The 26300-nt window shown below is 44.0% G+C and overlaps 1 protein-coding gene across 5 annotated transcripts in view; it reads right to left on the bottom strand.

The window, feature by feature from the left end:
* Positions 1-26300, bottom strand: part of LOC119435936 (calcium-binding mitochondrial carrier protein SCaMC-2-B-like) — a 77925-nt gene that overhangs the window by 31606 nt on the left and 20019 nt on the right. Inside the window, exon 9 of one of the 5 annotated variants that reach the window (XM_049660900.1) lies at positions 6416-6517. The exons of the other annotated variants lie outside the window; for them this stretch is intronic. Within the exon in view, the coding sequence (XP_049516857.1) occupies positions 6431-6517 (87 nt within the window). The 3' untranslated portion in view covers positions 6416-6430. Of the gene's footprint in view, positions 1-6415; positions 6518-26300 lie in introns of those variants that run through there. 5 annotated transcript variants of the gene reach the window in all.

Below are 26300 nucleotides of genomic sequence, written 5' to 3'. Positions count from 1 at the left end.
CTTGTAAAAACTACAGTACTTATGCACTTTAGATAAAGTGCTCCCATTATCAAAACGATTGCTGAAGAAGACTCCTTGTCTCAAGTTTTGTTTCTGCAAAAATAACTCCTTAGTCTGCTAAACGCATAGCACAAAGTCAACGTGGCAGCATCACGCGAATAGAAAAATAGGCAAACGTTTTATCTGATGGCAGATTTCCTCAAGTTATACAGTTCAATTACCATGCTGTGCAAAGTGACAAATAATGCAAAGCTCTGGCTTTCCTTATTTCAAATTAAGTACTTATTATTTATAAGCAGCCGCTTTTGCATTCTAACCATAGGTAGATAAAACACCATTGTGCACAAGATCTCACAATGTTTTGTGTCTTTTTTTTTGTTGTTAATTGTTAAAGAATTTGTGTCAACAACAAAATGACAGGCAAGCTTTGATAATCACTCGTAATACTGAAACATTCAAACCCAGATACATATCAAATTTCTTTAAACAAGGAAGAAAAGTTCCAACAGCTTTGTAACTCTGCAATAGTCGAAATGATGTTCACTCATACACAACAAGCATTTAGAGATTTGGCAAGCAAGCCGCTAACACATGACCCTTTCCAAAATCAAGTGATACTAAATTTACCCCATTAACCCCATTAAACCATTATTGTTGCACTGAAATGAACAAGCTCCACAGTTCTATGCAAGCTCAACAATTCATTTCATTTTTCTTTGTACAGTAACGAAGGAATGTTGAATAGGATCAGGATCACATTTCTTTTACTGAATAGTGAGTTTTAGTGTAGCATAAATCGCTTGCATTAGCGTGCGACGCAACGCTAACGCAAAGAAAGGCTGCACTGCCCAGCACGAGGTGGTGTTTTAGAATAGCGGAAGGGAGCAAAACGCTAACACTGACGCTAATACATTTGGGCGCCATCTCGAGGCGGATACAGCAAACATGAGCAAACCGTCTCGTGAAGCCTACTGCGCCGCTAATCGAGAATGTATGTATATCGAAAACAATGCCCATTTGTCACCTGTATACCGATGTCGAAGCATCATCACACAAATATAAACCAAACACGAGCATTAGTGGGGAACGAATGAGCCAAACAGTGCAGGCCGACGACTCAATAGATCCGAAGCGAGCAGCTCTCACTTCGACTGGCGTCGCCATGTTGCCGTACGTAAGGCTCCCCTTGCGTGCATTAGCGTTCACTGCTAAATCCTGAAAATAGCGTATGTACATAAGAGCTCCAGCACCGTTTAGGTACAGCACATGCGCAGTGTGGTGCACGCAACGCTAACTCTTTGCGTTTGCCGCTTTACACTATAGTAAAACTGTCTATTTTCATGGGTGTTTGTTTCACTTAACTAGAACTAAACTTTAAAAATAGAATGGCATACCTTAGACAACTTAGACCAACAGCACATTGTTTGTAGTCTTGAGTTACTCAAACTATTTTTTGAAGTGCAATTAGTTAGCTATTTAGTTATCTTTAATTATGCCGAATTTTCAATATCCATGTTATGGTATAAGCTTTATTTGAGAAGTTGTAGAGCGTACTCAGAAACACCTAATAAAGTTGTATCCATGATGTCATCTTTGGCATGGTTCTTTTTTCTGAGCTCTAAAAATTGCCAGCAAAGAGGGAGGAAGGCGCTTGCGTGTCTGGATTTCAGCACTTTTAATCGAGTTTCGAAACAATTGCAAAAAAAAAAAAAAAAGAAAAAAAAAATCAGCCATGGTGTCTAATGTATGTCAGCATTTTCGTTGTGAATATCGCGATCCATCATGTTCATAAATGTTAAGCGATAGACTGGCGCTGAACACAGTTGCAAACACACTGGTAGGTTTTCGACAGGCATGCGGGCTTTGGTCTTTTGAAACACCAATGAGATCGCTGCAAAGCAGATACAAATGCACACAGTGGTGCCATTTTCCCTCCCTTTTTTTGAATGCTTTCTTCCGAGTCCAGATACAAGAACCATGTAAAAGGCAACACAGGAACAACTTATTAGGTGTTTCCGAGCATGCTCGACAACTTTTCAAATACAACTTATGCCCTAAAACGAAATTTAAAATTTAGCATAATTAAACAACTAATTAGCGAACTAATTGCACTTCAAAAAATTTGGAGGACGCTTGACCTTTGCCTTTAAGAGTGGAACGCGATAGCATTCAAGGATCCCTGACTGCTTGTCACGCTTCCTGGCAACCGCAGCTTTCTTTATTTTTCTCCATCTTTGCCTCCACGTGCCCCGGATGGGCGGAGGCAAGCACCATCTGGATGGCGTTGTTGCAAGGAGCCGTGTGGATCCCGCCACTCCTTGAATGGTAGAAACACTGGAAAGGGGTCTTGTGTTCGAATTTCCACGTAACAGAAGTATGTTTTCTCGTATATTGAAATTACAATCCGACGCCATCATGTCTGTAGGTTGTGTTTAGGTCATATTTTATGATTTTTCTGACACATTTTACTGTGAGGAATTAAATTAGTTCAGTAATGCCTCTGCACCACACGGAGGGGAGGGCCTGCGTGTTTGTGGTTCGGAATAATTTTTTGCAAAACAATGTTCGCCGCAGAACGCCGACACCGGATTTTTTGCGACACAGGGCCCTTAACACTGTCACGTTAAAATAGTCTCAGTAACTCAAGATGACCAAAAACAGCATGCCATTGGTCTCATTTGTTTAATGTGTACCACTCTATACTATTAAAGATTGGTTCTAGTTACGTGAAACACACAATATTGATACTACAATGCATAAACACATACTCCTGTAGGACCCAACTGAAACCCGAGTGTCTCTGATAATTGTGATGAACTGGAGTTTTGAGACTACTATGTCCGAGACCCGTATGATGCCAACCAGCAGAAGTGACAACGCCCTGCCCTACTGCGTGCCAGCATTCACCATGTTTTGAAATGTGAAGTGGACAATAAAGGTTACTTTAGGCTGGGCCACGTGGCTGTTTACAGCATGTATTGACATGCCAAGGACACAGCATACAGCTGCACAGAGTGGCATAATGCATGCTGATAGGCCCCCAAGGACTACTGCTACAGTCAATACATTTACAGCTACAGTCAATACTAGTCACCACTCTGCTTAAAAGCAAAGTAATCTACCGGCTGTCCCAACAAAATGTTACAGGAATTTTTCATTAAATTTAATTAGCTATTTGCCAACTTTCAAGCTTGAGAGAGCTATAATCCCTGGCATGTGGACGCAGTGTTACGTGCTATTTAAAATTTCGTGGGAAAAAGGGGCCACACAAGACCTAGGCTGCTTTAAGCGCTGTTATCGGTCATTTCTTAAAGGGGCCCTGGACCACTTTTTATCCAAATCGAGAAATTCATTTGAAGTTAAAATAGACAATTTCAGAAAGACTTTGCTGCAAAAAAAAGTACTTCAATGCATTCAGCAGAAGCGGAGTTAGTGGCAATCAAACGCGCCCTACTTGGTGCTTCCGCTCTTTCTTCAATAACTTGCACTGCGAAGGCTACCGTGGAGCGGGGCATGCACACAACGCTCCGCCTACTGAACGTCACCATGGCGCGTAGTCCAAATTTGATTTTGGATGTGCACATAGACGTCACTACTTCTGATTTTGACGCCTACGACGTGCCAAACGTGGTTGTCCTCAGCGAAGCCGCAGTGCGTTCAGCCACCGGACTCGTCGCGGCACCCCGACGTGGCCGCGGTATCTATGCTCGGTAGCAGACTGCTGCTACATGCGTGTCTCGCTGTGCTACATGGTGCGGACCGGCTTTGTCTGCACCAGCTTGACCGACGGATAGTAACCACATCCAACTTGTGCATTTTGAAGCGCTGTCAATAGCTCAATACGAAGTGAACTTTGCTAAAGCATCTAACCAGGAGTGGCCAGGAGTGAGCGCGTGTTGGCAAGCATGCATTTGGCCTGACTTGAAGTTTTGCGTGTTTCGAGGCTAGTTGAGGGCTCAAAACTAGTCGTAAATAAATGAGACCTGACGGCCACGACACAGATAAGCAGGGTGGCCAAAGTTTAATTCCTAGCGGGTGGCCTCGGCGGAGCGTGAACAGAATATAGTCGGCTTCTTCCAGAAGTACGTAATTATTACAGAAATTTGAAAGCACATTTTTGCCTACTTCAGCCTGTTTATTAAAGTGTGTCAATAAATATACACAGTAACAGTAGGGAGAAGCGTACTGATCCAAACACCCTTCTTGATTGATGTCAGCTATTGGGATTGATGTCAGCCGCATATGGGAATCTGCTATATTACGAAATAAAGTGCCCAGAAAAGAACGAGAAGCAGGCTTCTGTTGAAAAGAGTGCTTGAAAAAAAGGTGACTTTGCGCTCTGCTTGCGAGCTCCATGCGCTGCACACGACTGCAAAAGTTGGCTGAGATGTTCCCAGCACCGTATGCTATTGCTATCAACGGACCGTGTTTTTTCACCAAGGCCGAGGGTTGGTTCAGGACCCCTTTGGCACTCACACCTTATCGATTATGTAAGTTAATTAAAAGAATAAATTAAACTTTGTTCATTATTTTTAGCAAAATTAAAGGGAAAATAAAAACAATGGCTAGCGTAAACAATCCCAATCAAAATATAGCGGACAGAATTTGCGTAAAGCCCTCCATTATTTTTTTAAATTCTTGGCTACAATTACTTGGGACTGTCAGTATAAGAAAAAGGAGCATCAAATGTAGAAACATAACTCATTTATAAGCTATGTCAGGCTTATTCATCACAACAGGCCCACATTGTCCCAATCTTAGAGGTCTTTTGAAACACACAGGTTTTTATGTATTAAACTGTTCTAACTGAACACAATAACCAAATTAATTATAATTGCTGAACATGATATTCTGCCACTGGCACCAACCATCTATGACTACACCATTTTCATTCAAGCCAAAGTTTCTTGAAACACCCAGCATAACAACACTTTAATCCTAAACATATGTCTGTTAAAACATCTATACAAAGGACATTTGTCACAAAATCTCCAATTATCCTATATGAAGTACAAATACAGGTACCAGACACGAAAGGAATAAAAAGCTGATCACAAAGTGGCTATATGGTACCCATGTCACATAAATGGGTAGCATGCACACACACAAACTGAGGTGGTAGTGTTCCTAGAGTAGACATGAGCAAAGCTTGCTCTTTAGCTGGCACCCTTCCTGCTAGCATCACAATCAGGACAAGTAGTACAATCAATTAAGGAGACACAAATGAATTTACTGGCCAGAACCCACGGGGAAAAGTGAACAAATGATAGCCACTGTTTTCACCAAACATTATTTTATGTATTTCCCATAGAGTAAATACAGTGATTCTCAGATTAACACTACCATAACAAGTGGACACAGCTGTGCCAGGATGAAAGAAAAAGGATTAATGCAGAAAATGCAAAACAGAGCATCAAAATATTTTGAAGTAGAATGCTATGGCTGTTGTAACTATTACAATGCATACCCAATGGTCTCTCATAAAACGAAGGTATAATGGCTTCAGGCTGTATTAATCACAGCAAAACAGCGTGGTTACATACAATTCTAACATCTCTGAAAAAAAGCAAAGGAGACAGTACTTGAGGGCTAATACAGTAAATTCTACAAATACGAAGGCAACTACAGTCAAACGCCTTTAAAACGAAGCGCTTAGGACCTCCACAATCCTTAGTTATATAGGTAACTTTATTGTAAAGATTGTGCATCTTACTGCTTGAAATAGACCAAGCTAAGCATGTTCAGCAAAAAAAAAAGGAAAAAAAGAAGGCATTGAGGTCCACAGCATACTCCATGGCGAAACCCGGGAGCAACGAAGGTAGAACAGCAGAACATCCAACGCCATTGCCTACCTTGTCAAAATTTCTGTAGTAAGCAAGCTAAGCACTGCCGCAAAGTACTAGAAGTAGTAATGCAGGAAGATCGTTCTGCCTAGTTTGCTTTTTCTTTTCCTTCTTTCTCTCTATTTTTTCCTGGCAAGCCATGGTTGTGCAGGTAGTCAAAGTGTTTGGCCATTTGGCTCGTAGGGCTTTTATTTTTTTGGCGGGGTTGGTGGCTTGAGGGGGGAGCTGCCATAACAACAGTGGAGTCTGAACGCTCATGTGCAGTGTTTGTTTTCGTGTCGGCCAGGCACTCCTTTTGCACACCACAGCTCAGTGGCGATTGCAGAGGGTATTGGCGGTGCCGCTACGTAGGTTCGTTGTAAGCAACAAACAGCCATCAGGTGTGCCAAAACTCTTTTGTTGTACAAGCAAACTTGTTGCAATGGTCTTCAGTGTAGAGGTGGCGTCCACAATACATATGACATATAATAGTTTCGCTGTGGCATATGAAATTCTCTGTCATACAGGTAATTTCGTTGTAGAGGCGTTCGACTGTATTCAGTGAATAAGTTGCTTCTTCGGAGTGCAGACATCAAAAATGCCCAGACTCACGTTGATGCCAACATGCACTGCGATGTGGGAGATGGGGAAGGGGAGCAGCATAGGATCCACATCTTCAATTGTATTTCCCGTGCCTACCGACAAATCAGCAGCATGATAAATCAGTAACTTTTTAATACAAGTAAGTGGTATTGCATGCTGCCAAAAAAATATAAATTTTGTAAGCATAGCTATTGACATAGGTGCTTCAGCACATGATCCTGTCGAATTCGCAGGCAAAACAAACTGCTGCTTTTAACTAGCATTGTCTACCAATGGACTTGAGTGCCTGCATGCAATTCAGATAACTCTGTTGAATAGCCTTGTGCTACACCTTCACCGTGCATAGCAATCATGTGTAGAAGCTAGCACACTAATAGCCTTGTGTGCTATATATTCACACGTACAGTTCTTTTGCAAAAATATTGGTAAGGTTGCCTTTTATGCTATAAAATGCCCCCCCCCCCCCCCCCCCCAAGAAAAACACCATATGATGTTTACTAGAAAGAGGTGAATTGGCAAAATGATCCCTGAAACTAATTTTTTTTGTGTTTGAAAGAATGATATAGACGAGTACTTCTTCCTGAAAGCTTTCTCAGCAAAATTTTATTATCATACACTATATTAAAGAAACCACAATTGCCTAAAAATAAGTCTCCCCTCAAGCCTACAGTGTTCCCACTCAAACCATATTCAACTAGGTACCAAGCCCGTGTCTTCTAAAGCGTGCAGTCACTACAGCTATCCCGTACACGCATCTCTAGTGAAGAGAGATGAGCAATGGTTCCCCAGCATCCTTGATGCGAAAATATTGTTCGCCAGCAACCTTGATGCAAGAATATTGAGTACAGTGCTCGGAAGACACACCTTGGCAGGCCATCGCCAGGACCAGGCATGTTTCTCATGCTACGCTGCATCTACATCTGATTCTTTTACAAAAGACTAAATTCTGTGTGGCTACGATGTTTACCGATGTGACAGATACATATACAGTGGCGGCGTTTTTATTCTCATTAATGAATGGCTTCAAAGTAGTGAACTGTCTACTACTCTAGGTTATTCTGAATCTGCCTGGTGCAAGACTAAACTTAACAATGGCAGCTACTGCGCTACTGGAACCTGCTTCCAAGTTCTACCAATCTGAAGTCATTTAACAAGTTGTCAAGTTTTTTAACTACCATAAATTGTCACTATATTCTTACTGGCGACCTTATTATGGCTGCTGTTCACTGGGAAGGTGAAAAAACCTGTGCTGCCAGACTCGACCTTCCTGTCTTTACTGTTTTCCGAGTTTATTACAACTAATAACTCGACCCAATTCGTGTCCGAGAGCACAAGATGAGACCGCTCTTCCACTAGCACTTTTGGATTTTTTTTTTTCAAACTCTTAGTCGTTGATCCAAAATACAGTCATCATCCCCGGTATCAGTGGTCATGATTGCGTTGTGGCCACTTCCTCAATTAGAACAGCCCACAAACATCCTAGGAAGGTGGCTTTTTTATGACCGAGCTGATGAGTCATTATCAGCTGAACTTTCTCGTTTCCACCCAGATTTCTGTGAAGTCACCCAGTCATTGGACTTGGATAAAGCTTGGAGTCTTTTCAGAGACAAACTAATGGCTTTAATAGAACAACACATGCCTTCAAAACTCTCATACACTAGTCCACTTCCTCAAATGCATGAAATGGCCCACGAGAATATGCTCGTGATTACTGTCACTTATAACGGTGTTCTGAAGCTGCTTTCTAATCTAAAAAACAAATCTGCTGGAGGTCCTGACAATATCCTGTCCCAGGTAATCAAAGCTTGCTCTCAAGAAATGGCTTATTTCTTAGTCGTTTTGTTTAAGTCAATTCCTATACCTATTCAATTCCTGCATAATAGAAAATAGCTGATGTAGTGCCCATTCATAAAAGTGGTCTCAAGACTACAGTACAGAACTACAGGCCCATCACTCTAACATGTGTGTGCTGCAAAATAATTGAACGCATTATCTACAGTGCTGTGATGAGCCACCTTCAAACAATAGTTTCTTTTCAAATGCCTAACATGGATTCAGTCTTGGCCTGTGATGCATGACTCAACTGGTGAAATTCTGCTATGATCTCTTTTACTCTTTCGACTTAGGTTACCAGAGAGACTGTATTTTCGGACTTCCGAAAGGCCTTTGATACCGTTCCACATGCCTTGCTGCTACATAAATTATCATGTCTCTGCATTCATCCTGCTACAGACGATTGGATCAGAAATTATTTGAATAGGTAAACACAGCATGTCTTTAATCAACAAAGCTAAATCAACTTGTGTCACTGTAACTTCTCACGCGCCCCAAGGCTCTGTTTTGGGGCCGTTGTTATTTTTAGTCTATATAAATGATACTGTGCAAGGACTTCAGTGCAAAGTGCGATTATATGCAGACAACTGCGTCATTTATAGAGATATACAAAATGATCATATACAAGTCATTTAAACACAATTCAAGGTTGGTGCTAGAAGTGTGGCATGTAATGGTGAGATCCGTCTATAATTTGGATGGACTGCCTCTTGAATGGGTTGAACATTATAAGTATCTTGGGGTCTACTTATAAAAAAAGTTTGAATTGGAATAGACATACTGACTATCTGACCTTAAAGTCATCAAGAATGCTCAACATCATTAGACATTATTTTCATAAAGATCCGAAAAATGTAAAAGAACAGCTTTGCAACACAAATGTTCACACAATACTCAAGTACGCTTGCGCGGCTTAGGACTCTCATACCTCTTATAGACAAATTTGAACGTATTCAAAACCATGCTGCCAGGTCTGTTTCTGGAAATTACAACTTCCCATAGCAGTATTATTTACATTAAAGAAAACCTTGGCTGGCAGACACTAGCCCAACGCTGCTCAGCAAGAAAAATTAGAACTTTCTTTCAAAATTTACTCTGGTCTCACAGGAATAAACAAGAAGTGGTACCTTTTCCCACCCCATTTCATTTCTTTGCGATACGATCACTTGCTTAAGTCCTTGAAACGAGCTGTTGCACTGATGCTTCCTTGGCTGGCAAACACTAGCACAACGCTGCTTAGCAACAAAATTAGAACATTTTTTCAAAATTTCCAATGTGGTGGTTGAGCCGCAAAAGCATCTTGCGTTCGCCCATTGTGCATCGTTGTGACGCAGTGAAGTGGGACCGTGACTGCATGACGCTGGCAGTTTATGCAGTGCTGTGCAAATTCACCTTAATAATTTCTGTCTACATGACACTTTAACATGTACCATTTTGTAAGCGCACAGCCAAACTTGGTAGGCATGCTCGGTGCTTTTGCGGTCCTCAGTGTAGCCTGTGCGCATGACCTGTGGCCTGATCTTCGATCAGCAGCAAACTTCCCCATGACGGTTTGCCGTATATCGCCACACCTGGGGTGGCTGTTAGGCCTAACCAGCACTGTTTCGTCGAGTGTCGACCACCAAAATTACAGTCTAGTGCCACGTCAATGCAAATCTATTTACAGCGGCCATATGGCTGCTGCGAATAACTTGAACAGGCGCAGAAATCAGTAGGCAACTGTAAACGAACTCATCTTTGCCTTGTATTTATGTGATATGACTTGCTCACCAAAATTGACGTGGTCGATTATAGATGTTTTAAAGTTTATCATATTTTTGCATGAAAAACAAGCGCCAAAATTTTTTTTAAATTTAACCATAAAATCAGGATGTGGGTTATATATGAACTTCGACTTAGGTGTTGTTTCACGGTAGTCCGAATTTCGCCTCAATCTGTAATTTCACAGCAGCGTGACCCATGCTGCTGTGAAACCACCTTTAGGGCTAAGTTTTACACTATCAGCATCGCGGAAGAGGATGGGAACAGAGCTGCTGACCGAAGATACGATGTGGATGATTCATGCATCCACGAGTAGAGACTGTTTTTATAAAGATTTGAGCGTTGCATGCAGTTATACCCACTAGGGGATATATTCTTTTCTTTCTTTCTGGGGTGTTGTAATTAAGGGTGCTGCTTATAAGCCGAATAATATGTTAATTGTTCATTTTGAATACCTAAAAAAATTCTAATATTGAAACTAGAGTCGAAGCTAATATCAAATAGCATAATATTCAATTCAATACTTGAGAATATCGAATATTCGCACTAGCCTACTAGATGTTATAGAGAGTACTAATCTCTCACGGAATGCTTTCCCAGGAGAATTTTATGTTGGTTTGCTATATTAAATGAGCTACAAGTGGTCAAACATAACCCTTCTCTCGAGCAGCAGCGATCCCCATCAACTTGTATTCAATGCAGACATGGCTATGCTCCACCTCCTATGGCACGTCGTGTGGCAATGAGAGTGTTGTCTTGTTGTAGTCGATTTAGACCACGTGTGTTCTCGCATCTCTTTCCGACACCGCTTTTCTCATTAACGTGGTGATGGTGGCCTCAAAATGAACCTTATGTGCAGTCCTCGTATCTTCTGGAGCATGCAGTCACTGCAGTTTACTCCCTGCACATGTATGTGCAGCACAAAAAGATGAGCGCTGGTTCATCAGTGTCCTTGAAAGGTATATAAGAGTACAGTTTTGGTACCAACCATATTCCTGCTGCCAGAAGAAAACACTGCTGCCCCCATGTTTATGTGAGCTTATCATTCTTGTGGGCCACTGGTGGCCATTGCCACTGCACTATTGCTAACATTGATCGCATTCTTTCTCGCCTGTCCCCTTATTCCGTGCAGCCGCACAAGCCTACCACAAAACACAGCTTTTTGCAAGAAACTCTCTATTTGACTTATTGCACACTCACACAAATCCACGTGTACAGAACCAGCTGTGGCAGGCGATCTGCATTTTCAGGCGGAAGAATGTCACGGTTCTGAACAAGCGTCTATATTTATTGCATTTGTGTTATTTCTACAGGTACACAAATTACTATTGAAAAGAACCTCAATGGAGCGGTATGCTTGAAGTATTCTCGATCATGTATGTCTCTTTCCAATATTGGTTTGCTGTTTTCTTTCACTCTTGTTCTTGTTTTTGCCGATGTCAACTTTGCTGACATCAGTTTAATCTGCCGCTGCTTGCATTCTGCAATTGTTGCTCCCCGCCACTGTGAGCATTATTCCCCAATGTTTCCTACTACCCTGTTGCTGTTAGAGTTACTGCAATCACCGTCAATCGCAATTGCTGTAAAAGGCTTCCAGTAGTGGTTTTACTCGTGTTCTAGGTTTATGGCGGAGACCTGGGTTTCTGTGCTATTACATACTTGTATATTTGGAAGCTCTTTTATTGTCACGTGATCTGGCCCTGGTTGTGCTAGAGTTACATATTTGTATGCTCTTTTTTTTTTTCTTTTTGCTTTCGCATGCACATGCATAACTGCTATGCTTTGCAATACTTCCCATACGGTAATACCTACTTGGCGTAAATAGGTATGTCAACAGATAAATGTGAGAAGCCAATCAGACAGCCCAAACAGAGTCACATCACTCACTCATTCCACATGGAATGGGGTGAGGCAAGTGAAACTACAAGGAGTGGTACCACTGCAATCTGTAGGGATGCAGATGTTTAAAACATAATAAATTACATGGTTTATGGAGAACATTCACATTTTGCCCTACCCTACCAATTTGATGCATCTGTACACAACCGTCAAATATCCTTAATGCCTTGTGAAAAAATCCTGCTTGTCTTTACCAATTAGCATATCAAGGCAAAGAAATTTCAACAGCAACAGAAATTTATAAGAATAGAGCCCTACTGTGTGCTAAGTTGTTAGGCTAATCAACAAATGGAATTTCCTGCCATCAACCTCACTGGTCACTGTTTTTTTTTTATTTCTTCAATGCTTTTACAATATTCAATACAGTAAAACACTTAAGCAAGCATCATTTAAAATGCTAATTGTATACTTAACAAAAGAAAAATATTTTTCCCCTTTGCTTCTTTGCAGTACAAAACCCAGTGAATTTAAACGAAACAAACTAAAGCAGCAGGGAAGGGGAAATCCAGAACACTGCCCACACACATCGGTACACATGTGTTGCATGAAAACCATGTTAACTTCTAAATGCTTATCATACCGTGCAACCCTGTCCAGACCCGCACATTGAGACTTTGGCATCCGGTGTGCCTGTCGTGAAACAGTCAAGAAATTGCACAGCTCCACTATCAACAATACAGCATGGATGCTTGTGGACGGCAGGGGGTATGGCCATGAGCAGACATGACTGAAAAAGCGCAAAGCTCTGCTTGTTCTTCAGTAGGGGCATTTGCGAGAGGTGAGGAGAGTGGCCGCAGTCAAGCTTCAGAAAGTACAATGACTTCCGGCTGATTGCAGGTGGATAAAGGGGTCTGCAACCATGACCGCAGAGGAAAGGCATGGCTACCAGTTGTGGTCTGCTTCCTGGGTTAGCGCTGCAAGATCAACTGTCTTTTTCTGTTTTCCTTAGATGACATGTTTTCTGGGCCAGCTTAACTAGGGGAATGGCTGTGTTGCGTGTGTCCTGGCATAACCTGCATGATGACACTTAACTGTGGCAGCAGTGTGCCAGAATGCAGCTACATTCTTCTTGATGGCTTCCCGCTAGCCTTGTGCAAATATCAGTTTTTTGGTTTGAAGCAAAGCCGAAGCAAATAGAAAGACTGGCAAATAATTTTGAAGTGAATAGTTCAAATAGCTGTGGGATGTCCACAAAACCTTGATACAACAGCCAGAAATATTCTGGCAGAACTTATCTCACGATGACTTTCGATGGTAATGCGTTAGCAATTGAATAAATATAGCGACACAATGTATCGCCACCGTTGAAATGAGTTATGTATGAGGCCTGTACTGCAGTGGGACTCCTCTTCTGTGCTTTCCCAAGAACACTCGGCGCCATGTAGCGCTACTGCCGTAAAGTCTGCGCGTAACCTCCAAAATGCATGGCACGCCGGTGCTTGTGAATGCTGAGAAACACGTCATGCGACAACAGCGCTCCTCTCTTGTGCCTATTTTTGGACACAATGCACCATCTAGTGGCGCTACCGTGAAGTTCACATGTGGCCTCTAAGATGAGAAGTGCAGCGCACCGGTGCCTACGAACGCTGAGAATTGCTCCCTTGCTTGCCGCACACTCAGTGGCACATACTCAGTGACCCAAGTTCGCGAGAGGTTCATTAAAGAGCGGTGCATACCCAGTACATACATGGGGCAGCTTGCCAAAGCGTTGGGACATTCATTGAAAAGTGGCACATACCCAGTGCATTTGTGGTGCAGCCTGCAAATGCATCGGGTTGCTGTCCTTGAGGAATCCTAGTGATGTGGGTTTGATTTGGCTCAGCATCAGAGAAATTTAAGGAGAGACGCTCCTCGAAAAATCATTTCCTTAATCTTTATACCAGAGATTTGAAAATCCGCCCACTTATCGAACATTTCAAGCAGATTTCAAATATGTCATTAGTGTTTGTGTAGCTGCTATAGTTCTTGAGTTATGTCCTACACAATTGCAAAATATAGTGATTTTGAGGGCACTTTATTGTGGAATAAATTTTCGTAAATAGCTTTGAGCTGTAGCTTATTTAGCTCTTTGTAGATCACGAAGTGCCAATATCTATCCAAATAGCGTGTACAATTACACGCGCTATAAAAAAAAAAATTAGGACACCTCAATTACCGTATTTTCCAGTCTATAAGTCGCACCTTTGCATAAGTCGCAATAGCAGTCCCCCCCCCCCCCCATAAAAAAAAAAAAAACATATATAAGTAGCACCAGTGTATTAGACGCACCAGTTCATTCGGTAAGTGATTCAAAATTACAGTAACGTTTCACTTCGTGAAGGCAGGTCATGCGCGAGCGTATGGGTGCCATTTTTATATATAATTGCGATCAATGATATGGACACTCCAGGTGCATTTCTGCTGTCGTGGTTGCCGCAATTTTCGGTATAAAGTCCAAGGGCGATAACATCGTCTCCGCACGCCGTAAGCTTTATGTGCGAGTGAAAGCCTGCGACGGTGAACCGAATTGCACACAAGGGAGGAAAGCAGGAAGGCAACGCAGGAGGGAGGGGGATGGGGTGGCTTGTACTTCGGTAGCAGCTGCGTAGTTTGCGCAGCGGCGCGCGCTGTATCTTGAAAGCGATCTACAGATGTGACGACTTTGCAGTCGGGCTGCCGCTGATTGCGTTGCTGCTCCGTCCTTCTCGCACGGCACTTGGCAACTCGATGACGAGAACCCCGCGGTGCCTCCATGGTGCGTACAAAACCCGTAGCAACTGCCAGAGGAGGTGAACCGAGCGCGCTTTGTGTGGCCATAGCATCCAATCCGATCTTGACGACAGTTTTTCCGGAAAAACGTATATAAGTCGCACCACCGTTCTATTAGACGCACGGACAAAAAATTCAGGAAAAAACAAAAAAACGACTTATACACCGCAAAATACGGTAATTGTTTTCACCATCACATGAAAATAACCTTGTACACTTATAATTGTCTTCTAATGAAATTTGGCATACATACTCTTGAAGATACGTACAGTGCTGATGCCTACTTGAAATCGCAATATCTCCCAGCAGTAGTTGCGAAAGTACAAGGTTACATTTCAGGGAATTTAGAAAAAAAATTCGTTGAAATATTCAAATTTTTTCTTTGCATAGTTCCAGTAAGTGTACATGCTGTTTGGCTAGATATCAACATTTTGCGATCTACAAAGAGCTAAACAAGCTACAGCACAATGTTCTTTTTTTGAAAATTTAGTACTTAAGAAAGTGGCCAGAAAGATAACTATATTTTGACATTGTGCATCACATAACTCAAAACTTATAACACCTACACAAAAACTAATGACATATTTGAAATCTGCACAGAAAACTATAATTGACTGAGTTATGAAACCTCTAGTACCAGTTAAAAAAAAAAAAGTTTTGAGGAGCGTTTTCCCTTAAAGGGCCGCTAAACCACCTCAGATATTTTTTTAACATTGCAAGTAAACAGGCGCATCGAGTTCAGAACGCCGTCACGATCAGCGATGCCAAACGCTGCAGCGCTACGCGCCGCGGGCGCGCCACAAAACCAAAAAAAACAATGCCGCCCTCCTCCCCTCGCCTTTCCGGTAACCCCAGCGGTCGTCATGATGTCAGCAGGGGGAATCTGGTGATGTCAACGGTGGAAACGATGTCCATTGGTCGAACAAGAACCTACGACTTCCGGATAGTCTGCAAGCAGGAACGCGCTCCCTGCTCGTCCTCGCCGTGTTGCTCGCTTGTGTGCGCTTGCGCATCGGTAATCACAGCCCGCAACGCAAGTGCCAAATCGCTCGTGTTCCAACACAGTCATGCTTAGCGGTCTGATTAGCTGCGCGAACAGAGTGCGACAGTGTTGGCCTTTCCAGACGTGCGCGCAACACAGGGTCCATAGCGGCACGCTTCGCATAACACGCGCCGGCACTGCAACAACAGCGGGTAGCCGAGAAGTGCCGAGTTCACGTCCACGTTATACCGGCACGCTTTGCCATTCGCGGGCCGCCGTTCGACAGCAGTTTGGCTCGCGAGCGACGAGATTTCCTTGCCGTACGTAGAGAGGATGAGACCGGGACTGATTTGTGCGGCAGCCTCACCGCCGCTGATCGCTCGACAGCGCCGATATCGTCGCTAGGCCTTTTCTGGCTCCCTTCAAAGCTAAAGCGGACGGCGCTTCGAAATGGATTACCGAGGCTCACAAGCCGCAATATTTTATTATCGTTGTCATCACTCTTCGCAATAATTGTACACAAAGAAGGAAAATACGCTGATATTAGCGGCGCCGTCGGCTACGATGCGAGCACAGCCGAGCCGGTCGTCTCCCGTCGGTAGCCGTGCACTCAGCTACAGCCGATGTTTTCGTTGCCGGTGGCAGAGGCGCGGCGCAGCTTCGCGGTCGTCGATTGGCCCGTTGATCGTGCTGCGGGCGGGGCACCGGCCGAACTATCGTCTACTTTGGACCTCTCGCGCGGCAGACTGGAGGCTGTATCGCCGTCCGCATATGTGCCGCTAGCATGGCTAGCGTGGACGTGCTTTAATCGGAAGTAGGCAGTGTTTTGAGAAGCGCGTTGCCGATGACGTATGTCACGTGACATTTGGAGCAGCAATCAGCGAGGAGGAGAGACCAGCCGTAGCGAAGGAAAGAGCGAAACGAGCGAGGGCCGTTTTTCGATCATCAAACGCGTGTAACTCCGCTATTACGGCACCATTTCGAAAAATTCTTGCGGCTACGTGTTCGTTGTAGACTTGTGCACAACTGCAACACCACAACTAAATTTCGAACTCTGGGTGGTTTAGGGGCCCTTTAAGGCATCTTTTTTGTCATTGTAGGGTGGCACATTCCCAGGGGCACATGCCTAATTATCCAAGTTGGCATCAAAGATGTTCATTGAAGAGCAGCACGCACCTACTGGCACCCACCCAGCAACCCAGGTTGGCATCAAAGAGGTTCATTAAAGGCCAGCACAGACCAAATGGCACATACCCAGAGGTCCAAGTCGGCGTCGAAGCGTTTTTTCGAACAGCGGTGCTCACCCAGTCCCGCATCTACAGTGGCCCATGCCGGCGTGAAAGAGGTTCATTGGAGAGGGGCGTTATGCACACATTGCCACAAACTCAGTGAACCAAGATGATTTGATGGTTGGTTTCAAACCGTGTTATCTCAGCGCACTAATCATTCAACCACGGACTAGCCAGTGACCAAGGTAGGCAGGAAAATGCTTGGATACAAACATAGATAGATAGCCCCCTGAAAGTTTGTGAGGTACCCGAAGAATGCAAATGCTTTAAAAAACATGCAGATCTACGACAACGTTGGAATCTAAATGACACGAAGCTTGTTTGAGCTAGCAAGATAGCAGCAGTAACGATGACACATGCAGCCTCGTCGCCGGTAGCTGTTAGCTGTCTGTGTCATGAGAATGCAGGCAATGTATGATCATTGTCAAGGGAATGGTGAGAAGAGGTGTATGCAGAGAGCAGTATGATACATATATACATTTAAAACTTCGACATCCCTTGTGCCACCGTGGCATATCCATTTTCGGGGATTGGCGAGGAATGAGCACATACCCAGTTGAATATATGCAGTGCCGAAATTGTCTATTTGGACACGTACCCACTGAGAAAAGTTGTTGACTAGTCCAGACAGCAGCCAGCACATACCCAGTGGCCCAAGTAGTCAACTCGGCAAGACATCAACTAGCATATATGCAGTGATCCAAGTTGCTTATATACAGTCAACATCCAATTTTTCGGACTGACAAAGAACCATGAAAGCATTAAATAAATCGAGCAGCGCAAAAATACAAATGCACACCTTTTAGTGCCTTTAAGGGCTCAAATCGCCACAGCCACGTCTGAAATAGTTCTGAAGGCATGCCAGTAAACTTACTAGACGTTTCAATGCTCGTACTGTGACAGGAGACAGTGGGTGCAAGCGTGTAGTATAACTAAGGAAAGCATACTATGTCCCGTGACAGTGGTCATCTTTACCTCTTGGTGTGCTTCACCGCAGTACATTGCTTATTCTTGACCGCTTATTCAACACCACCGCATTGCGGCAAAGCTGACCTTTAAAAACATGCTTTATGCAACGCTTCTTAGACCTTTACTGTGCTTTCTGCACTTTGAAGTCATCAGCAAGGATGGCGAAGGCGGGGTCAGCCCTATTGCAGATAGCAGCAAATTTTTTTAATAGAAAATATGGCACTGAAATACGGCAATAGAGAATACGATGAGTAGGAAGCCTGGTGGTGAACGTCAAAGCAGCTAGGCCTAGCGTTGCAGAGTACGCAATAGCAGAATATGACCACACACCAAACATCATGTAGCCAAAACACAAATGGATATGGTGGCTATGGTTTCCAACTAGTAGATTGGCATGAAAACGTGCAGGTTCGAGGCTACGAAATAATCAAAATGACTGCAGTTGTTGCTTCGATTAATGTCGTTTCGGACCTGCGGTCGTGGGAAGAAGTCAGAAAAAAAAATCAGACAGTGAAGCGTTTCAGGGCCTGAAATTTCCGACATCCTTATACAGCAAACTTCCGTGTGGGGATGTGCGACTCTCACGCGTCCCCTGATGTTGTTTTCCCTGCATAGCTCGCGTCTCCTGTAATCTGCCTTCTCCACGTGACTAAGCGCTGGCAGAGGTTGTGGTGGTTGCGACGCATTGCGAGAGATGGCGCGAGTGTCGCGATGCTAACGCCACCTGACGGCGGGGGGTTAGGCGCGTGCAAAAGTTCGAAGGCGCTTCCTCTTTGGCTTGGGATCGGAGACCAACACGCACGAACGCTCGAGGGCACAGTACGCCATGCACTGTGTTTTCGTGGCTTTGTTCGCGTTGATGCGAGAGGCAGCACGAAGCTCAATTCGCCCGTGCCACGCTTTGTCACTCCATCGTTTTGAAAGCGAGTTTCCGCGTTTATCGAGTGAGATGCGTTCATGTTTTCTTGTGCGGGCGTGACACCATGTTTGCTAATTTAGTCAGTAGCAAATGTTTCCAAGTTTATACGGCCAATAAAACTACTACCCTTACTTCGTTTACCTGTCTGCTAATTTGCAATCGCAATCTATGCTTCACCTTTCGGGCAAAACTGCGACTTTTTATTCCAAACCCGTCATTAGCCCTTCGTGATAGGTCAAAATGGCTCAGACCTTGCCCATAGACCTCGCTCAGGCCTTGCTCAGGCCTCGCCCGCTGCATAAAGACTGATAAAGACCGGCCTTGGGGATAGAGATGCCCGCCCGCTGAACACGCTGCAGTGCGCGCCTCCCTAATACAGTATAGACCACTTATAACGTAACCGCTTATAGTGCAGGGCCGGATATAGTGCGGCCTTTTCAGACTCCCATTAATTTTCCCATAGCACTCTATGTATACACGTATCGCTTATAGTGCAGTTGCGGGAAACGAAATACCGGTTACAGTGCGGCTGCCTGGGAGTGTAGTGTAGATTGTGAACGCTCCCCTCAAACGGGCGCCCCAAGGAGTGCTCGAGGAAGAAAGAGAGACGAAGAGGAGGAGAAGGGCACGTGGTGCAAACGAACAGCCAGTGAGGCTGAAACCAGAATCTTGAGTGTGAGTCGTGAAATATCACGGCGCGTAGCGAGTGAGGGCCACAAAACTGCCAACGCTGGCCGTTGCTCGCTTCACGATAACGGCAGTATATGAAACTTCAGGTAGCGGGCGGCATCGGCACGGGGAAGGGCACACGCAGAGACCGTGGAATGTGAGGGAGGAGGGCGGCAGGAAAGCGGATTTCGCCTCGGCATCTCCGTCGCTTCGGTGGCTCCCCTCGTCCTCCCTCACTTTCGACTGTCATTGTGCGCGCCCTGCACCGCTACAGCCGGCCCGGCGCCAGCTCCCCGAAGTTTCGTTTTCTGCCATTATCGGGAAGCGGGCGTTGGCCGGTCTGGGACAGCGCTGCTGCTTCCCTCTGCGCCGTAGCCGCAGCGTGCAAGGTTAACACGTGACTAGAAAGTAGAGGAAGCATAAAGGAGAAAGAAGGGCTCACTGCCATTTTCTACGCGTGGCTACAGTAGCGTGGCTGAGACGTCGGCACGTACACGTATGTTCCGGCGCAACGCAGAATCGGCGACCTTGTCATTTGAAAATTTCTGCCACATTTTTTTTTCTTTCTTTCTTTTTTTTTTTTTTTCTGTTCGCGCGAGACATTGAGGGGTCTCTCCTAAGCTTTTACTCTATGGCGGTGCCGGAGCAATGCCGGTCGGAGGCGCCGCCGCGTGAATTATTTTCCAATTAACGAGATTCGACTGTAAATTGAATGCAAACGTTCAAACCGCACTCCTTGACTGTCGCATACGCGTGGCGGCTCGGTGCACATGTTTTGCATATGTGCGGGCCTTGAAAATTGTTGCTTTGGTTATAGTGCGGTACTGCTTATAGTGCGGATATTCGCGACTCCGGCGACTTACATTATAAGCGGTCTACACTGTACTTTGAACACACAGAAAATGGGCGCGCATTTGATTCAGGGGTGTGTTTGATTCTGGAAAGTAGTGCCAAATGAATCAGTGGTATGTCCTGGCATTTTTTATGGATCTTGTTGAAATCGTTCCCGCCCAATTATTTGATCGATTTTTGTCGGTCCCGTCAGGGTTGAATTAATGGAAGTCGATTGTACTACACTGTCTCTATGGGGTACCTGGTGCTGCTAGGAGGACGTCCGTATTATCAGGTATGTCTGAAAAATCGGTCGTTGACTGCATATCCACAAATATATATCCGGTGAGGAAATAACAAACGCCAAATCCCGGGGAAGAGACAACGCAAGCTTTGCTTAAAAAAAAACAAGATCCTTGCAAAGGTAGATATACCGTATTTACTCGATCGTAACGCGACCGCGATTGTAACGCGATGGGTGACTTTTCATTGCGTCCATCAAAAAAAATGAAACCGCAAATGTAATGCGAGGGGTGACAGTTTGTTGCGTCCAGCAAAAAAAAAAAAAAAAGAATACCGATAAAGTAATGTGAGACCACCGGATGCATGGAAAAGTTGCAGTTTCGCCCGAAAGGCGAAGCCTCAATTGCGATAGAAAAATAGATGAGCTATACAGAGTAAGGACAGTAGTTTTATCGGCTGCATAAATTTGGACACAATCACTTACTAACTGAATTAACAAGCATGGTGTCAGCGCGCACAAGAAAACATGAGTAGATCAAACTCGATGACTGCAGACAACCACTGTCAAAACGCTGGCGTGAGCAAGTGCGGTAGCACCAGCGACCGAAGGTTCGTGCGGTCTATCGCTTCAATGGAAACTAAGTGGTGAAAGCACCGCGCATACAAAGGTAAGAGCCATGTGGAGATTGCTTTCAAGATACGGTGCGCGCGACAGCCTGCAGCAATGCAAAGTACAAGTATGCAGTTGGTGGCAGTGTAGAAGCCGCGCCCCCTCCCTCCCGCACTGCCTTGAGGCTTTCCTCCTTTCGCGTGGGAGATTGAGTCGCCAGTTCCCCTTGCACCCGCTCGCAAGATACGCATTTGGTGCTGCAGCTAAATGACGCCTCCGCTCGCTCCCTCCCATCGGGGGCCCCCCCCCACCTTTCAGATGACGGAAGATGCTGCGTTTGCTCTCCGCCGTGCGTTCACTCTCCCTGAAAGCGCATGTCCCTCGCGCGTTTTCACTCACACATTTCACTGGTTGATTAGAATTGGGTGCATCATTGCACTTTTTAGACAACTTGAATTTCGGTATTTGACTGTAAAGCCAGGATCGACTTCAGGTAGCAAAAATCTGGAAAAAAACTTGCATTACAATTGAGTAAATACAGTAGCTTCATCTCTGGAATCAAACTTTCATCTTGTTTTGAAGTGCTATTATTTGGATAATTTTATGCAAAACCGCAAGTTCAATATTTTTTACAACACTAGCAGTACAAAGAATTAATTTATGGGCTTCTTCTTATTTATTTGGTTCAGCCTACGTGAAATTTAGTGAATGTCCAAGCCGCGCAAGCGTTCACCTATAACGCAGCTATTGTGTAGTACATCGTCGTGATGTCACAAAGTGAAGCCTTGACAGCACAATGCCAACAGTTTAGGCTGTGTTGGGCAAATTTAGCTGAGTGCTGTCTGGTTACATGCAAGCTTAACCCGATCCGCCCAGTATGCGCACAGATGAACATGGTAGGCATGCCCGTTGTCATTGCTGGCTTGTCACCCATCGAAGTGAACGCCCTTTCTGTGGCCCCTAGTCATGCACATGATCACAAGTCCGATCCCCAAAGACACTACTTCATGAACGGTGAAATTCTGGCGACGGTTTGCCACCGACCACCACAAGCAGCAAATATTTGTGATGGCCACGCTGCTTTGGCTATTATGCCTAACCAGCGCTGCTTCACGTGGTGTCAAAAACCAAAATAACAGTTTAGTGCCGAGTCGACACATATCTATTCACAACGGCTGTACAGCTCACAGAAAGCCAAGAAGTTTAACTACTTGCCAACAAAAGTGTGAGTAGGTGGATCAATCTACGCCAACTTTCTTAACAGCCGTAATTTTTTCGACATTGTGCACGTGGATCATATCTAAAAAATCGAGCGATACACCGTACGACGTTCGGTTGCTGATATACATTATTTCAATAGAGAAGGTGGCAGGCGACGGTGCTGCAGAGATGTTCGAATAATTGCACAGGTTCAATAAATTGATCAATAACTGTGAGTGAATGAAGTCTTCTTGGGCTTGCCTAAGCCATGATCCATGTTAATGGCAATGCTACTTGCCAACCAAAACTGAAAAAATTGATTGTACACGTTTTTAACTTCATATTCGTTCATTGCAAATACTTGAAAAATTCAGAATATTGAAATTAGAACCAAAGCAAACATAAAAACAGAATAATATTCAAATAAATATGAGAAAATATTGAATTTTTAAACAAGCCTGCACATGACTTTTGCTAAAGGTTTTCTGGTATGCATGCTCCGCGGCCAACTTGATTTGGTAGTTGGATGTGCTCAGATAACGACAATCAGATGTGTGTAGACTATTTCTTGTTTTTAATAAAATTTGTTACAGACGAATCTCATTAATTCGAACTTCCGATTTATTCGAATGACGCTGAGGTCCCGTCAAAGTTATGTGTATTCCAATGGGCGAAAACGCCCGATAATTCGAACACGCAAGCACTTGCAACGGTTAATTAACCATACCACGCACCGACAATGCTCTGAGCAGCGCGCCATATCACACGGCGGCGCCTCCGACCAGCATTGCTTTGACCCCGCTATAGAGGAAAAGCGCAGGACAGACCCCTCAACGCTGTGCGCAATGAAAAAAGATGTCACAATTTCGTCCGAAAGGCGAAGCATCCGATTGCGATAGCAAATTACTAGACAACTATATGAACTAAAGATAGTAGTTTTATAGGCCGTATAAACTTGTAAACATTCGCTTACTAGCTAAATTAACAAGCACGATGCAACGCTAAATTCGAGACCACTGTTCCGATAAAACGAACTTAAACGAACACAAATGAAGGATAAAACTTCGGTAACAAAGCGTTGTACCCGTAGACAACGAAACGATAAACTCTTAGTGCATAAGCCCTGGGTTTCGCTACAATGCCGATCCCATAGTGCACTGAACGGCATGCTTAGATTAGTGGAGCGCTCAACCAGCTATTGCTCGTACTATGCCTGCCTGAGATACGCGCTTATGCAGACTCTTGACATAGGCGCTAATTCTGACGTTGCCTGATGTCTTGTTTCAGATTGATGACTTTCCCCCTTGAACCGAAAACCAAACAAATATATTTCAATTTCACTCCCAAAACAAAATAATAAATAACATTTCTGCTACATTTTCGTTTTGGTCAAAAATATAGTTTTGTTTCGTTTTTCGTTTTTGATTTCATTCCGTTCCGACACAGTGGCCATATCCGATTCTGTACGACAAGACGGAGCCTGAATACAAGGACGCAAAGGTGACACCCAGTACCTCATTCTCCTTGTCCTTGGAACGCGGCTACGCCGCAACAGAAGGGAGCACACCTACACGATTATGATCAGTGGCAACGACTTTGTCATCGACGACCCGCCCCTCCTAGCAACTTTGCTCCCCCTCGCCCTCCCTCTCGACTCCCTCCCCTATGGCGCTCCCGCGTGCGTGCGCCTCCGCGCCAGCTTAGCCCGCTCCCAGATGTTTCATTTTCTGCCATTATCGAGAAGCCAGCGTTGGCGGCGTGGGCAGATTCGCTGTCCTCGCTCGCTGTGCACTTGCACGCTGCGATATTTCACGACTCTCGCTGTTCGTGTATCGTGCTATAGTGCACGAATACTTCAAGCACAAGTCCTTCTTTTAATTCGAACTTCTCTTAATTCGAACAAATTTTCGGGCCCCTTCAAGTTCGAATTATCGAGATTCAACTGTATAAAGTAAAATTGCTCTATACAGTGAAAGCGAGCTTACTTTTCCAATGTGGCTTATGCAAGTACCTGACATTCCATCTTTGAAGAAAACAATTTTCTATGCCTTCACACTTTTTATTCTGTATGTAGAGAACATTGCAAAATAAAATAATGTTATTGACAAAGCGACAACACAAACAAAATTGGCAATTTATTATTATGCCTTATAAATAACAATTATTTTCGTGTGGGATTCTTTCTGTGCATACTTTACTGCTTTGTGAACATATATTCTGCATCTCTTCTGTGCTGCTGTATTGAATTTTGGCAGCAAAACTTGAGAAAATGCAAGATGTAGAGGGATGCAAGACACAGAAATGAAGAAAGTGATCACCTCTAATTTCCCTAAAATTGCCCCAGATTCATCTCTTGTCACCAGTAATTTTTTTTTCTTTTGCAAAAACATGCTGCACCGTTTTGTTTTGAATACAAAAGAAAGAAATGAAGATTGAAGCACAATCTGCGGTGTTTGGTGCCCCTCTGGGACCTCCTTTTTATTTTGTCATGTCATGCAAGCATCAGGTTTCATGATGACTGCTGCCTGTTGCATGGACTAAGAAGCTATCTGCAGTACTACAGAAGGAAAACAGGTGGTCTTTTGCAATTTGCAATAAACTGAAAGTATTTTATTTTACAACTTTGTTGTAAGTGTGATGGCACAGATAATTGTTTTTCTTTTTTCAAATTCTTTGAAAGCTGTAATTCTTTCAAAGCAAACTTTCAAAGTGCTTCTTTGTTTCAAGTCATGTTTTCACCTTATCTAATTTTTTTTTTCATGCTAAAATAAAGGCGAGCATTCAAAAGTTAGCTTGGTTCTGATGCATTCAGCAACATTGGTATTTTATAGACAAATTTTTTTTTTAGATAAACAGTCGAAACACACCCATTACTGTTGTTATCACGACCTACTGGAACTACAGACCTGCACAGATGTCCGGCTTCTATGGGAGCAGCTTGCGCCCACTTTCGTTCAACCGGTGGCCATAGGTGGCGCTTTTATAACCTGTTCGTCTGCTACTCGGCGTGTGGCTGGGCGGCGTTCGAATGTGTGCGCCTGCTCTTCTGTAGTGGGCTGCTAGCATATGTGACAATTTCTTACGAAGACAACAGCTAGTATGTCAAAATTGTTTAAGTGTACTCATTGTAGTGCTATGTAATAACGCGTAAAATAGTACACGAATTCTTTCTAGGTTTGCTATTATGCGGAAATTTCGCGCCACTCCACAAGAAAAAACAAAACAAAAAAACTCACTGATGCAGTGATTGTTTATGTGTTTGTTCGGCCCGTCAAATATGCATTGCAAAGCTTTTCTGAAACTGTGAAAACTGATGCTAGAGTCCTTGCTTTGTTCTGATTTACATGATGGCACACAGCAATATATCATTATGTGATCGTTTACGTTATCCCATCTGTAATTAACTCGAGCAAGCTGCGTGTAGCTATGGCTCAAGTTCCAAGCCTTCTGCAGCGTCTGCAGATTCACGCAGTTTGTGTGTGGTATACATATGTGTGTGGTATGCGTATACATATCGTCTGCGTGATTCTTTTAAATGTCCTTGTTCATATCAATACATCAAGTTATTTATTATTGTATTTCTTTATTACTCTATTGCAGGGGTTCTCAAGTACAGTCATCCCACGGAACCCTGCTAAGCTCCATAAAGTTCCGAGGAACCCCCCCCCCCCCCCCCTGAATTAACCGAATGTCGAGTTATCGAGGGTATCAAGAAAACAATAAACAAATACTTCACTACGTCCTCACGCTTCTATTTACTCAATGAATCGTCAAATCTTGTTTCTATTTAGCACAAGACCAGTGTGGAAGCTGAAATTCTCTTCATCTCATGACTGATTAGCGCTAGCAGCGGCGAAGGCCTCGCGACATCCTTCGCGGCGCGCGTTTTCATCTGAGACGCGCTTTGCACACCAACGGGCGC

Source organism: Dermacentor silvarum, chromosome 1 (genome assembly GCF_013339745.2).
Source record: "Dermacentor silvarum isolate Dsil-2018 chromosome 1, BIME_Dsil_1.4, whole genome shotgun sequence".
Lineage (NCBI taxonomy): Eukaryota > Metazoa > Arthropoda > Arachnida > Ixodida > Ixodidae > Dermacentor > Dermacentor silvarum.
This window is presented reverse-complemented; position numbering and strand designations above follow the sequence as displayed.